Here is a 15,850-nt window from a genome sequence, read left to right on the forward strand (position 1 = left end):
ATGTACTAAGGGTTACTCTTAAATGAATTCACGATCCAGTTTATGGTAAACTGTATGCATGACAAAAACTAGGCTGAATTCGAAAATGCAAAGTGGCCCAGAATTTGGGACGTAAATGAAAACAGGGTCAATCTATATGTAAAACTGTGATTACATTAGAGAACTAATGTATTCTGTAACAAAACTGCAATAGTGTATACATTTCATATTATATCGCGCAAACGATTATAGATATATGCTAAAAAGTACACCACTACAGAAAGCCAATTCGTACATTCGTGCATAACATGATAATTCATATAAAGTAATAACCCATAGTTTGTTATATTAATACAGCAAAATAACACATTATATTTTAATTGAAAGGTTGTTGAAACCAAATCACTCGCTCGCTCTCTCTCTCATCACAATGTTAAAAATGCCTGCAAGCTTTTCCACTCGTGTTTTCACGTGACAGACATGGACCAATCAAAACGCGAGACTGATGCGGTTCCATCCCCAAAACTGGACTCGTGTCATACCTGAAGCAGCGGGGATGCCGCTGATAAAGCAGGAGTAGGGTCAGGGGGAGAGGCGGGCTGTCTGGCGCGGGTGGGCGGGCTTGTAGTTTTTTTTAGCATTATAGGTAAATAAAAGACTCCCAACAAAAAGAAAGTATTGTACTTTAGTAGCGGTTCTAAATTATGTACACGATAAAATAATACACGAATCAGCGTTTAACTATTAAGTAACCAATATGCTGGAGTTTTTTTTTACATTTATTTTTAGATTCTTATTCTCTGAGGAAATCTTAGTCAAAACGACGTCCTCATGTCAAAACAAACACACACACAGGCACAATTTCCCAAACCACAGCCCCAATTTGTATCGGGCCCAGAGCTCCAACCAGTGGTAACGTGGCTACACCCAGAATAACGGGATGCACCGCTACGGTGCAAATTATTATTATTATTATTATTATTATTATTACCTAGCCTATTATTGTTGGTGTATAATAATATGTTTAGTTAACCGCTTGGTTTCATAAAATAGTTCGTGAGATGGCAAATTTACCATTACACCAGACGGTTAATAATAATTAAAACAAAAAAAACAAACAGCTTGTTTGGAAAGTTAAGGCCCTCTCTAAACCAATCCGCTACGGGGCGGCAGTCACGTGGCTGGCGGAGTCATATGACAAGCAGAATGGCTGCCTCTGTGGATACCATCGTGAAGGTAGAGTTTCCGTGGAGTAAACAACGAGTCCACGAACTCATCGGGCTGTACGAAGAAGAGGAGGTACTCTGGAATGTCAAATGCAAGGATTATCACAACAAGAACCAGCGGCAAGCCGCCCTGGAGCGGCTCGGTGTCAAACTCAACGTGCCTGGTGAGTATATTATTCATCTCTGACACACCATCAGTAACAAACAACGAATGGGAAACCTCCTCCTTTTCCTACTTGATTGATGGGTGTCACTGAATCGCTGCCTTAGCCGGGCCAGTATTAAGAGATTCCGGATTGTGTGTACTGGTACCTACTCATTTTCAACTTAATCGGTATAAACAATACCCTCAGTTTTAGGCCTACTGGAATTACACAGTGCTACTTGTAATAGTGTGAGTCCTTCTAATCACGATACAGAATTATCTGTGTTAGTATTAGTAGTGGTACATTGTTTACTACTTTCACAAGGCGAAATATGTTGCTTTAGGCAACTGTTTAAGTGCTTTGGTATACTGCAGTATGGAAGGCGCTATATAAATAAATACACTTACCGCATTACAAAAAAAGAAAAACTGTTAACTTCGCTTAACTTGGCTTAAAATACATAAAGTGAAAACAGATGCCTACAAACTGCAGATAACTTTCGATTACTGTTCCACAATTGGGGTTCTCAGTAACAGCTAATAATCACATTAAGTCCTACAAATAGCAGTGTGGAGTAGTGGTTAGGGCTGTGGACTCTTGTCCAGAGGGTCCTGGGTTCAGTCCCAGGTGGGGGACACTGCTGCTGTGCCCTTGAGCAAGGTACTTTACCTAGATTGCTCCAGTAAAAACCCAGCTGTATAAATGGGTAATTGTATGTAAAAATAATGTGTAAAAAATAGTGTAATTGTATGTATAAATAATGTGATATCTTGTAACAATTGTAAGTCGCCCTGGATAAGGGCGTCTGCTAAGAAATAAATAATACTAATATAAATAACCCACTTGACGCGCTTAATGTGAAAAACGCATAATGTGCTTAAATTCAAACCAATTAAGCCTGTTAAGCGTTTTTCACATTAATTGCAGTTAACATTACGTTGTTGTAGGCCTTGATGTGATTATTATCTTGTTATGTTAACGAGAAGCCCCCTTTTTGGATCCGTATTGGGAAGCGTTTATCTTATTTGCAGAGTTTCGAGGGATTTTGTTTGAATGTAAATAGTTGGTATACCGTATTTACTGTACGTTTTGGGCTCAGTTTTAAGTGGTTTGTCACACAGAGATTCCCTTATGAAAATTCACTACGGGTTATTACTGTTTACTGTTCATCCACCTGTCTCTGTCACGCATACATTTTAGCATATATCTTAGAACCGCTTACAACGTGGCCATGAAACTTGCTATTAACATTTTTTGGTAAGTTGTGGAGTATCAGATTCTGGGGATATATGGAGGCATGGGTATGTTCATACATCAGACAGTATGTCACACTTGCGTTTGTGCATGTCTTTGTTAATTCATGTATACTATTCTGTACATGCTGTTGATCATTATGGTCACTAACTGTTTTCATCATACTGGTAGTTTTAATTTTGCATTCACAGCTAGGACGAGGGAGGGATGTAACTGACATGCTTGTTACATCTCTTGAGTTTATGGATCACTATTAGGTTTAACAGCTGTTGATGACTTGACTTTCATATGAATTTAATAATATGAATATTGGGGACGGCCTTGGTCGTGAAATGTGAAATGTTGCTGCTGCTCTTATTTCCAGTGAATGAAGTAAATAAGAAGCTGATGAATCTGAGGACCTACTACAGTAAAGAGCTGGCCAAGGTGAAGAAGTCGAGGCTGATGGCAGGGGACAGCAGGGAAGTGTACCAATCGCAGTGGCCCTTCTTCGATCACATGAACCTCTTCCTCAGCGCACAGGTCGTGCCCAGGAAGGCCACCATCTCTGTAAGTGTCCCTTTCAGCATATGTGCCGTTGTGTAGCTGTTCTAAGGTAAACGTTTCCTTCTGTTAGGGTGTCACCCCCACTGCCGTGGAGACTCGGTCTTCAAGGAGAAGTGACTCTACAGTGGAAGCAGGTAAAATCCCAGCCAAAATAACTTAGTACAGGGACGAACATGTTTTTTAATGTCCTAATATTCCTTCAAAATGTGTATATAGATAGGTAGATCAAGATACATATGTTGGGGGTAAAAAAAAAAATCATGTTTCCTGTTCAAGAAAGGAAATACAATGTGTGTTATTTTTCAGATCTCATTATGCATTGGTTTCCTTTGCATGATAATGTTTTAAAACAGTCATAAATTCTGTTCTGTGAATGAATATGAACATGGTCATTTTTGCCACCGAATACCTTTCAAGCAGTGTTGGTATTTTATTTTAAAACATGATATCTGGTAGTTCACAAGGTTAAATAGATTTGTGTGCAAGTCTTTCTTTCAGTTGTTGGGCTATTTTCTAGTTCTAGACACATTGAAATACTTTATGAACACAGTACACATATAACATAATATGAACATACTCCATTTCCGCTGTGTTTGTCACTTTGAGGTTCCGCTGTTGCATTAAGACCTCTTAACTGTGTTTCTGCAGGAGCTGGCTGAAGAGAATGGGGATGCTGGTGATGACAAGGGTAGTAAACCCTACAGAGAAGACTCCAACCTGGGGGCCAGCTCTGTGATGAGCAGCAAACGGAAAGCTCCTAATCACCTGAGCGCCCACAAGAAGTTTCGAGAGGGCCTGCTGCTCCAGGAGGCTGTCCAGGCATACAAGGCAGCCTCCCTGCCCACCACCCCTCTCCCGGCCCCGCGCTTCGATGATGAGGAAGACATTTTTGGAAAGCACGTGGCCAACGAGCTGCGGCTCGTCAGCAACTTGAGGGCCAAGCAGTTCGCTAAGCTGCAGATCCAGAACATCCTCTTCGAAGCGCAGTTCGGCTACTCCGAGCCGCCCCACTTCGTGTCGAGCTTTGAGTCTCCCGAGGGTCCCTCTGACACAGAGAGTGCCCCCGATCTCCCCCGAAAATGCCTCTTGACCCACAAGGAGAAGAATCTGTCCCGCCTGTGCAGGGATAAAGACCCTACAGATTGATACTTCACCTGTGTGAAGGTTTTTAAAAAGCAACACTGAAGGAACCGTCCTACCTCAAATGTAAGAGCAGGTGACGATGGGCTTTCCGCAGGTTATTATGAGAAGCCTTTGGCTGCATTCACACTGGGTCTGTTTCGTTTGAAACAATGTATCAGTGTGCTCGCTGCTCACATTTATCTGCAAGTAAAGGGACCGAGTTCATTTAGATGGGAGCTAAAGTTCTTTTGTTTGGTCCTTTTCCAACTTTTTTCAGGACCGAGTTTGTTTGTGTTCACAACGCAGTTTACAGGTGCACTCGGGTCATTTTTATGGTCTGTGAACCGGGTGTTTACAATGTTCTGCAAGGTGTCTTGAAAGATGGCAGCTATTAATGTAGTACTCTGTTTTTTCTAATAACATGTTTTAGATTCTTGCATATTGTTGTGGAAGAAAGCACTGCAGGAGCACTTTTTAATTCGTTTAATGAATACATTTTTTGAATGCCTGTAGTGCAGTATTCAGTTAAGCAATACTGCGCGATTGTTCTACTGTAGGCATTAAACAAAGTCATTGTGAGCTTTGTCCAGTTCAACTTTGATTTTGGTGTCTAACCAAATTTCTATCGGAGCTTCAGTTTCTCGCACTGTTCATGTAGTTTAGGGTTACCACATTTCCAGAGTGAAAAACTACAGGGACGTGTGCTTTTAATTTACTGATGTCTTTAAAATAACAGTATATGATAAGACAGTCATGATTTAGAAAATAAATATCGGGTGTATGTACTGCAGATCATAACAACTCATTATTTTCATTGTCATCTAATCAAAACATGTTAAATGTACAAAAAGCCAGATTAGAAAAAAATAGATTTAGCTATTGCTGGTTAAACGTGCGATATACACATAATCATAAGATTGTTTTATTTGAATGTTGCTAACACAGCCTAATACATGTGCTGTTAACTTGCTGAGCACACTGATGAAGTTTGGTACTTTTAAAACAAATGTGAATACAATAGCAAAACTGGGACAAGTTAACAATTTTACTATTTCAAACCGGGACAAAAAATTATCACCGAAAACAGGGCGATCTGGTAACCCAAATGTAGTTCCCCTGAGACATTTCGATTTTTGCTCAACTTGTTTCCTCAGAGTATTAACTAAACTGTGAACAAACTGTTTACTTCTGATTTTAAGGTTACCTTGTATAGTTATTTTCCTATGTGCAAAAGGACAGAGTCCAGCAGTTTTTCACATTGAGGTTTAGCAACGGAACCAGACTCTGCGTTTGCCAAACGGAGCGAGACCACCTCTTTACATGGACTCGGTACGGTTCGTTTCCCCAAGCGGACTTTGTTGTTCACACTTCACACCAAACGTGCCGAACCATACCGAGTGCGGACCAAACCCTCTAAACGGACCCAGTGTGAACACAGCCTTTTTTTAGTTTAGACTGCACATTGTCATGCTAAAAAGGAACGGCTTATCGGTACAACTTTGGCATTTACTACATCCAGTAGCTGTAGTCTGTGCTGCCAGCTTGTTTAAGTTCTTTGACCCTACTGGGGTTTAAAACTACGCTAAATATTGATTCTTTGAGTTAGAATGCATAATCGGAACGTGTGACACCCCCCCCCAAATGAAAAGCAAAAGCTTGGTTATACAAGGTCTGGTATCTATTAAGTGCACAATATTATTTACTGTAAATCTAAATTTATGTAGCTCATTATTGCCCAAATTGCTCCTATTTTTGTTCATATTTACTTTTAAAATGTTTCAAAAAACAAACGGGAAACGCAGTCCATACAGATAAATTTGAGTGATGGGTTTTAAAACCCAGTCTTTATTCCAGATGTGAACTGGTGCCAAATTGACTGTGCATAAAAGTCTGCTCCTTTTCAATGTTTATTTTTCAAGTGCTCACAAAATACAGAATTAAATCACTCGCCTTTTAGACTACGTTAAAGACATTGAATACGTTACTCGAAAAGGTGAGAGATTTATGATTGTATTTTGTGAGCCCCTGAAAAATATACATTGAAATGTTAGTCATTGCTCTGGGTCCAGTATAGTAAGTAGTATCCACACTATCAACCTTCATCCCTCTGTTCATTTCAATGAAAGTTGCCATTTTCACACTGAATAAATACATATTTGTTTGATTTAAAAAATATATATATGGTATCCAATAAGTCAGGCATCATATATTCTGCTATTTTAGGATGTTAAATTGGCAGCCACACATCAAACTGATCTGAATTCACTCCTCGTTAGTTGAAGACATTTCACACAAGAAAGAAATGGAGACGACCAATATTAACAGTTCTACCTGTGGTACCTGACTTACTGCACACCCTGTATATGGAGATTATAAAACTAAGACCCTACGCTGTGACAGGTACATTAGGAGCAGTTTGTATTTATTTATTTATTTATTTATTTTTAAAAAAGAGTTGTTGCACTCACTATAAAGGTATAATAAATGGGGACCACAAACCGAAATTCATTTCTTAACCATGTATCATTCATGTTTTTCTGATATTGCTTCTGTTTTTTAACCACATCATTGAAACTTTTTTTTTAAAAGCTCAGCACGATTCATAGCGGTATTATTATTATTTATTTATTTCTTAGCAGACGCCGTTATCCATGGCGACTTACAATCGTAAGCAAATACATTTCAAGTGTTACAATACAAGTAATACAATAAGAGCAAGAAATACAATAACTTTTGTTCAAGTGTGACAAACCACAATTCAATAATACAGCAGATAATAGTGATAGTTACATCAGGATATGATTAAATAGTGATAGTTACATCAGGTATATACAGGTATGTTCTCTACTAAAGAATATCACAAGATGCTTTTAGTTATTTCATCACAAAGGCTGTTTGCATCATTAATGTGAGATTCATTTGATTGTTACTTTCACCCAGTGCTCCAGATAAGGTTTTGGGTTGTTGAGTAATGTAAAAATTTTGACACTGTGAGTAAAATGTATTTTGGGTAAAATGCAACATTACCTTGAAGTCATGAGTACTTTCAATAAATACTGTATCTATGGCTTTCCTTATTTTCCACCTGAAAAAAATCCAACAATGTCTGTGAAGTTGCTGCTCTTGATGTAGTTTGCCACTGCATTCACTGAGGCTCCTTCCACTAGTACTAGGCTGTTACAGTTTTTATAGCGTTTTTCTGTAAATCTTTCTTTCTCAGTTTCTTGTGCTCTCCCTCGACAGAGACAGCTGGCTAATGTTATTTTAGGTAACGTAGTCCAGGATTAGTGCTTTGTGAAACCAGATGTTAGTCTCGCATTGACAAAAAAAGCAAAAAAACAAACTAGGAACACGTTGTAATGGGGTTTAGTAGAGAAGACTTTGTTATAAACTATGCTGAGCTCAAACGTTTGAAGGATGTGGAACAAAACAAGAATGGGAAACCAAATACCATGAATGATACGTGGGGGAGAGAAGTGTATGTATTCTACTTTTAAAGTAACACCAATTGCATAATGCTCGTAGTGTGTGTGATTTCTAAGTCATTCAGTAGTGTGTCGGGTCTCTTATTGTTGCATATTAAGAAGCAAAGCTGTTTAAATGGTGCAAAATGATTTGTGTTAAAATAAATAAATGCCTTTCACACTTACTGTAAATCAAACAAATGAAGATTGTACTCATGAACTGCTGTTGTTGCTTTTTTAACTTTACAACTATGCTGTATGTTCAGTGCACAGGATGAGATGTACTGGAATTCACCCGTGATTCATAATATCATGTGAACCCTGACCCTCATGTCATTGGATACAGGCACTGAGGAAGAGATGGTAAGGACACAGCAACAATCATTGTGATTTTTTTAAATATTATTTAAATGAAATATGCAGGAAGAGATCTATCTTCAGACTGACTTTTTTTTTTTTTTTTTTTACATTTGTCAGAAGTTGGCATTTCCAGTTTAATTTTGCCGAACTGTGTTTTGTCCCGCGTATGTACAATACTGTTGGCTATATCTTATTTTGTATTAAAAACCCATTGAGAAATGTTTAATGTGTTACTGATTCTTTTGTCATGAGGTGTTTAGGCAGAGGTGGTGGTTACTGTGTATTTCTACAGGGACCGAGTACCCCACAGGACCCCATACGGATTTGAAAGTCCTGAATTTATACATATTTAAGAAGGATATTGTTCTTCAAATATCAGGTCTCGTAGGGTATTTCCAGCAAAGTGCTGACATGTAAAGTAGTTTGCTTTCTTAAGCTAAATCCAAGCTTGCCGGTCGCAATCCTGTTCATCTGCTGCTGTAGGTACAGAGTTGCAGGAGCATGACTTGGATGTGATGAAATGCTTTGAAAGAGAGAGGGGAAGGGGTTAAATAATGTGTTAATACCAAGGTTCATGTCAATTGGAGAAATGTTTCTCCGGTGTGATCTGAAACCATTGCACGTTACTTTCTGGTGTTCTTGTAAGAACATAAGAAAGTTTACAAACGAGAGGAGGCCATTCAGCCCATCTTGCTTGTTTGGTTGTTAGTAGCTTATTGATCCCAGAATCTCATCAAGCAGCTTCTTGAAGGATCCCAGGGTGTCAGCTTCAACATCATTGTACTTTCTAGACCATTTAATCCAGACAGTGCAATTGAGCACCACCCTTTGTAAGTGGTTGGTTTTGCTGGTAAAATATTTCAAATGACTAAAAACTATTTTTCTTTTTCTTATAGCACCTTGGAAAAAAAACAAACGATATGCAATTGTAACTGAACTGCAGAGTATCAATTGCATAGCAGTTCAATCTGTTCCTGGTTTTACAGTGAGTTCAATAGGACACACCTGAGCAGGTGTTACCTATACACTGTGGCTAATCAAGCTCGAAGTAAAACCTGGAATAGGTGAAACTGCTATCTAATATAGAAGTCTTATTTCCATCCCTGTAGTGTTCAGACAAGATGACGTGGAAGCTTGTGTTAAAGAAAAGTACCTCCTATTCATCGCCACAAGGTGGCAGTCAAAGTACTAATCATTAGCTGAAGGTGGTACCATCCCTTATCTCTAGTCATCCATTTTACACTTCAGTTATTAAACATGATAATACTACAGTTTTTAAAAATCTTTTAAAATGTAATTTCATCACTAGGCAGCAATATAACTAAATTTTAATTTATTTTAATTTATTTTAATTTTTTTCCCCAGTGGGAACCATAGGCGCTGAGCTGAAATGACTTAGACCTACACTGCTGATAACTACTGGCAAACTGTTCAGATAGTGTGGTACCAGTACCATAGCTATTGTGCTGGCATAATAATAAATAGCAATGAAACTTCCTCTTCTGTAACATCTTTCATCACAAGTAATTCCAAGTCACTACACAATAAAATCATAAAAAAGAAGTCATGAGGGAACCCATCAAAATGCTTCACAGTAAAACAAACCAAACCAAACCAAACCAAACCGTGAGTCGGAGTGATAAGGTGTCTGGCACCCAGGGATAGAAGGAGGTGAGAGCAAAGCCTTCGCTCTCCAGCCCTCGTTGTCACACACTTGTTCTGATGCCATGACATAATGAAAAGGATCAGCAGGAGATTGTTAAACTCTTAAACTTAATATAATGTGTATATATATATATATATATATAGAGAGAGAGAGAGAGAGAGAGAGAGAGAGAGAGAGAGAGAGAGAGAAACAAAAGAAGAATTGAGAGGGACTTGATCGCAGTATTTAAAAGTCTTAAAAAGGAGCTGACAAAATAAACTGTAACCAATACTTTAAGCACGTACAGAAACCGGAACCAGAGGCCATTAAGTGGAGATAGACTTGAGACAGGAAAGGAGACACTACTTTCACACTAATCCCTTCTCCTTAAACACAATATACAATATTTAGTGATCTTTACTATGTGAAGGGGATGTGTACCCAAGGTATAAAAAGTGATGGGTTTACTGTGACGTCCTGCAACTGTTAAAGCTGCAGAAAAAAATATTTATGTTTTTAAACTCTGTGCAGGAGGGCCGTGGTGTCGCTGAAGAAGGGTGTGTCAAAGGGACAGTGAGTGGGGTCTGGCCAGGGGATGATGTCATTCCAGATGGAGGAGGAGCAGGGAGCAGGTGCACACTGTCAGGTGTGTGAAGGCAGAGCTGTGATTGGAGGTGACAGCCTGTAATTACTGCCAGTCAGTGTGAGCATAAAGTGTGAAGTGTGTTTGGTTTAATTAACACATTCTCATTGGAAAGCTGACAGTCACACACAACAAATAATTTCATCTGCTCCCTTCTCTTTAATCCCAGGTTTTCTAGGAAGGAGCTGAAAAGATAGTTTGACTGGATGTAGCCTACAACAAAGAAGAATTGCGGGGGAATTGATTGAAATCTTTGACAAGGTTAACCCTGACCAATACTTAAAGTGCAGCACAGAAATCAGGACCAGAGAAATAAAGTGGAGACAGACAGGGTAATTATACAATGAATCCCATGTTTACAATAACACCACATACATACTGTATTCTGAAAGTTTTTTTCTGTATTAAGTATACATCTTTTCTTTGTTCTAGTTCAGGGGTGTCCAGTCACAGTCCTTCAGGGCCATTCCGCTCCAGTTTTAACAGGTAACATGATATAATGAACTATTTCAGGGTCTGGATGCAGGTTTAATTGGTTCAATTAAACAAATTAGAACAGGGTTGGAACAAAGACCAGGAGTGGCGGGACACACTTTGGCCACCCCTTCACTAGCAGAAACACCTGCACTCCTAATGGCCCTGCTCCTCTCTCAGCTCAGTGAAACCTCACACATACACACAGTGTAGCAGCCTGCAGTAATTGGATTACATCACATAGTACCTGCAGAGCTGCCAGGGTGGGAGGTATTGATTGGAGTTCAGGGATTTAATCATCACCACCAATGTGACAGAGCCAGTGGGACAAGGGTTAATACACAGACCAACACACTCACATGCGCACACACACACACACTCACACCGACACACCCACAGTTTCAAGTTTCAAGGATGTAATAAAAAGCAGAAGCAATATAAGAACTGGAAACCCAATGATATGCATGAAACGTAATTAGAATTATTAAATTGTGCGCACTCTATTCTACCTCTAACATACTTTCTGTTCTCCACTGTAATCTGCATTTTAATCGTGCTTTTACTACACTGCACCTCTTTGAGAAAGTCATCATAGCATTGTTACTTTAAACAGCAAGGTTATTGATAGCGTGGCTGTCCTCTTTTTAAAACACCCATTCCATCTCTTTGTCAGCTTAACTTCAGGGTCTAAATATTTAATGTGATCCTGCTCGTGCTCTTCAAAAGATCAAGAAGTGTTTTTCCAGGCTGTGGCGGCTGGTTGCGAAGTTGGCTGTTATCGATTCAAGTCGGTTCATTAACTCGATGATGAGAAGGCACTGTGATATGCATCTCCTTTACAAGGAAGACAGCAGCGGCAGCACACAGCCTCACCAGGTTACAAAGGCTCTGTGACAAAGAGAGAGTGAATTCTTGTTTTAGATCTCCCTTCCGACCGGTGACGGTGCTGGGGAGGAGGAGCAGACATCCCCAGGAGAGGTGGAAGCCGGCCATCTTGGAAGGGGGGCGGGTCCACGGTGCGCAACGTCACCAACCCAGACGGGGAGCGCTGTGGCAATCGCGCATTGGTCAACGGTGGTTGCCCGCGCTGCCCAATGGGAACGGGACGGAGCGTACAAAAGGGGGCGTGGCCCGGAGTTCTGTTCCTTCTGGCAAGGTACTGCGTGAGAGACGGCGAGAGAGAGAGAGAGAGAGAGAGAAAGGAAGTAAACGGACGGAGTACAAATAACGAGGGGAAGGGAAATAAGAAGGAAGGTTGTGTGGCACAGAGGTTCCCTGTTAACCCCTTGTTTTATTGCACCCATTAGAGCACTAACGGGACGCTCCGGAGTGAGACGGGAGGAGCGCAAACCCGGAAGTGCTGCACTGGCTCCGCCCTGTGTACCTGGGGGAAAGGAGGAAGGACGGACTGTTGTTTTCTTTTGGGTTTATTGACATTCTTCGTTGTTTTTGGTTTTTCCAATTTCCCCCTGTTTGTTTTGCTTTTTGGTTGCCGGGTTACACATCGTTGTGTATCCCGGCTCCATTATTTTCTGTTGTGGCACAATAAAGCCGCGGATTATAACTAAAAGCCGGGATTGGTCTCTTTTATTCTTCCCACCACCCACTCAGCCATTCCTGTCACACGTGGTGTCAGAAGTGGGATGGACCCCACCACTTTATCCGCGATTCTGGAGGCGTTGGACAGCCGGAGGGAGGCTGAGGAACGGAGGAGGGAGGAGCGGTACATAGCCCTCATCGAAAGGGTCGGGATGGGGATGACGTCGGCGGCAACCGGCCCCGTGATGGTGGCCCCGAAGGCCCGGGCTCAGAAGATGACGGCGGAGGATGACCCCGAAGCCTACCTCGTAGCCTTCGAACGGCTGGCTACCACCGCAGCATGGCCCCGGGAGTACTGGGCAAGCCAACTTGGCCCCTGCTTGATGGGAGAAGCGCAAGCAGCATACCGGGCCATGACTGATGAAGACGCCAGCCAGTACGAGTTAGTGAAGCAGGCTATCCTCCGCCGCCTTAATATCACGGGGGAGACCCACCGAGTCCGCTTCCGGGAGTTCCAGCGACCAGCAAACACCCGGCCCAGGGTGGTGGCCCAACGATTGTGCGACCACATGGCGCAATGGCTGAACCCCAGCCAGAAAACTGGGATCCAGATGGGGGAAGCCATTGTAATGGAACAATTTTGCCATGTGGTCGGGGCGGAGACGCAAGCGTGGATACGCCGGCACAATCCCACCACTCTGGAACAGGCCGTGGCCCTGGCGGAGAATTTTGAGGACTCCCTCGTGTCCGCCCGCTCCACGTTGCTGGACTGCACCCCTCCCTCCTCTACCAAAGGACCACCACCGAACTTCGCTCCCGGACCACGACCCAGCAAATCACCAGTCCCGTCGGGTCATCCAGCCCCCTTACCGTGGAGGCAGAGGTTGGCCCCCAGCTGGGGTAGAATGGCTCCCCCTGCCCCGCTGACATACCAACAGCGGGACAGATACGTACCATCCTCACCCTCTGCCCCTCCAATCTGTTTCAGGTGCCAGCAGTCGGGACATATCGCGAGATACTGCCCGGCCGCTATGGAATGCGATGTGGCTGCGTGTCACCTGGCGTCTGAGACAGGTAAGAAATGGGTAAATGGTCGGGAGGGCCCGTGTATTGTTGATGTGGCGCTGGGGAATGTGAGTACCCACGCATTAGTGGACACAGGGTGTGAGCAAACTCTGATTCGAACAGCTCTCCTTGGCGGTATGTCGTGGCAGCCACAAGGCCAGGTGGCGATCTCCTGTATCCATGGGGATACGGCGACATACCCCACTCTAAAAGTATACTTATCGGTAGGTCCGATAAAGCGCCACCTAGTAGTGGGGGTGGCCGAGAAGTTACCACACCCAGTCATTCTGGGTCGAGACTGGCCGCAATATAAAGATTTACTAAAAGCATCGGCAGCCTCGACCACACGTGTAAACACGGCAGATTCCCGAGGAAAGGAAGTCATTGGCACCGTTTTTCCTTTCCACGCCGAACTGTTTTCTCCCCTTTTCCGTCCTAGGAAAACACGTAAGGAGAGACGGAAGGAAAAGTGGGAGGGCGCATCGATGAGACACGGCTGGGGACTGGCGGGGGAAGGTTCTGATGGTCCCAAACGCCAATCGAAGGGAGTGGGGACACAGTGTGACCGGGCGGGCGAGGTTACTGGACCCTCGAGGGCAGAGACTGCTCCAGCCCCCGTCGATATCCCGGACGTGTGGGCCTCAAGCGCGGACCTAGTGTGGGAGCAAAACAACGACCCCACACTGGTGCACGCTTGGGAACAGGTCCGGTCTATCGAGGGTAAGGATGTTGATGGCATTGGGACGCTGGTATATCCTCATTTCGTTGTAGAGGGGCACTTGCTATATAGAGTAAACCCCGCCCCGGGCACAGGACAGCCTGTCAAACAGTTGATGGTTCCCCCGTCCTGTCGACCAGAGGTCATGAGGCTGGCGCATGACGTCCCCTTTGCAGGACATCTTGGTGTTGACAAGACGAGGGACAGGATACTGGCTCGATTTTATTGGGCAGGGCTCTACACCGAGGTGGCGAAATATGTAGCTACCTGCCCGGACTGTCAGAGAGTAGCGCCGGGTCGAGTGCGCCCCGCCCCTTTGGTCCCACTGCCCATTGTCTCCATTCCCTTTGAACGCGTTGCAATGGACATAGTTGGGCCAGTGCTGCCTTCTGATTCCGGGTACACACACATATTAGTGATGGTGGATTATGCGACGCGGTACCCGGAAGCAGTTCCGCTGCGGTCCACTAGTGCCACTGCAATTGCGAAAGAGTTAAGTCAGATTATGGCTAGAGTAGGGATCCCAAAAGAAATATTAACTGATCATGGAACGAACTTTTTATCGAAAACGCTACAGCAAGTGTATAAAATTCTAAAAATACGTCCCATCAGGACGTCGGTTTATCATCCCCAAACGGATGGACTGGTGGAACGTTTTAACCAAACTTTGAAGCAAATGTTGAGACGGTTTGTGAGTCAGGAGCAGAAACATTGGGCCACTCTTCTCCCTTATCTCCTCTTTGCAGTGAGAGAGGTGCCTCAGAGCTCAACGGGATTTTCCCCCTTTGAGCTGCTGTATGGCCGGCAGCCACGGGGCATCCTCGACCTGTTGAGGGAAGGTTGGGAAGAACACAAGGGCTCCTCTAAAAATGTAGTGCAGCATGTGCTCCTACTGCGTGATCGCCTTGATTTAATTGGTCGATTGGCTCAAGACAATCTTAGATCGGCTCAACGTCGGCAACAGCAGCATTACAATACTAATGCACGAATTCGAACTTTTCGGCCCGGAGATAAAGTGATGCTGCTTCTCCCGTCATTGGAGTCAAAACTGTGTGCTAAATGGCAGGGGCCATATGAGGTGATACGGGCTGTAGGATTAGTGAATTATGAAATTAGACAGCCTGATCGCCGGAATAAAACAGAAATTTATCACGTCAATTTATTAAAGCCCTGGAAGGCAAGGGAGGTCTTATTCATAGCCCCAGGCGAGATGGAGGATGACTTTGGACCCTGTATAGAGGCCCCTAGCCCCAGCCAGATTTCAATGGGGGGACAGTTACTTCCGGATCAGCAAGTAGAATTACGTAAGTTGATTGGGAAATTTGGGGATGTGTTTTCTGATGTGCCCGGCAGGACTAACCTTACCAAATATGCTGTTATTACTCCGCCAGGTGTCACTGTTCGGGAGAGGCCCTACCGGATCCCAGAAAGTCGGCGGAGTGGCGTCCAGAACGAGGTGAGGGCGATGCTTGAACTTGGGGTCATTGAGCCTTCCAGAAGTGAGTGGTGCAGTCCTATTGTTATCGTGGCCAAGAAGGACGGCACTAATCGCTTCTGTGTTGACTTTCGAAAGGTCAATGCTATCGCCAAGTTCGATGCCTACCCCATGCCTCGGATCGACGAACTCCTCGACCGACTGGGAACGGCCAGGTTTATCTCAACTCTGGAC

At 43.2% G+C, this 15,850-nt stretch overlaps 1 protein-coding gene across 1 annotated transcript; it reads left to right on the forward strand.

Annotated features, from left to right (window-relative positions):
- The first annotated feature begins 1,120 nt into the window (after positions 1-1,120).
- Positions 1,121-6,781, forward strand: LOC117399894 (uncharacterized). The gene is made up of 3 exons (XM_033999328.3): positions 1,121-1,369; positions 2,970-3,154; positions 3,800-6,781. The coding sequence occupies exons 1-3, from the start codon at positions 1,174-1,176 to the stop codon at positions 4,295-4,297; spliced, it is 879 nt and encodes a 292-aa protein (XP_033855219.3). The 5' UTR covers positions 1,121-1,173; the 3' UTR covers positions 4,298-6,781.
- The last annotated feature ends 9,069 nt before the right edge of the window (positions 6,782-15,850 follow it).

The sequence above is a fragment of the Acipenser ruthenus genome, chromosome 4 (assembly GCF_902713425.1).
Source record: "Acipenser ruthenus chromosome 4, fAciRut3.2 maternal haplotype, whole genome shotgun sequence".
In the NCBI taxonomy this organism is placed as follows: Eukaryota; Metazoa; Chordata; class Actinopteri; order Acipenseriformes; family Acipenseridae; genus Acipenser; species Acipenser ruthenus.

Excerpts from the sequence above, each read along its gene's own strand:
- LOC117399894 (XM_033999328.3), top strand. The coding sequence starts at position 1,174 with ATGACAAGCAGAATGGCTGCCTCTGTGGATACCATCGTGAAGGTAGAG. Across the intron at positions 1,370-2,969 it reads TGTCAAACTCAACGTGCCTG|TGAATGAAGTAAATAAGAAG; the intron begins GTGAGTATATTA and ends TCTTATTTCCAG. Across the intron at positions 3,155-3,799 it reads CCAGGAAGGCCACCATCTCT|GAGCTGGCTGAAGAGAATGG; the intron begins GTAAGTGTCCCT and ends GTGTTTCTGCAG.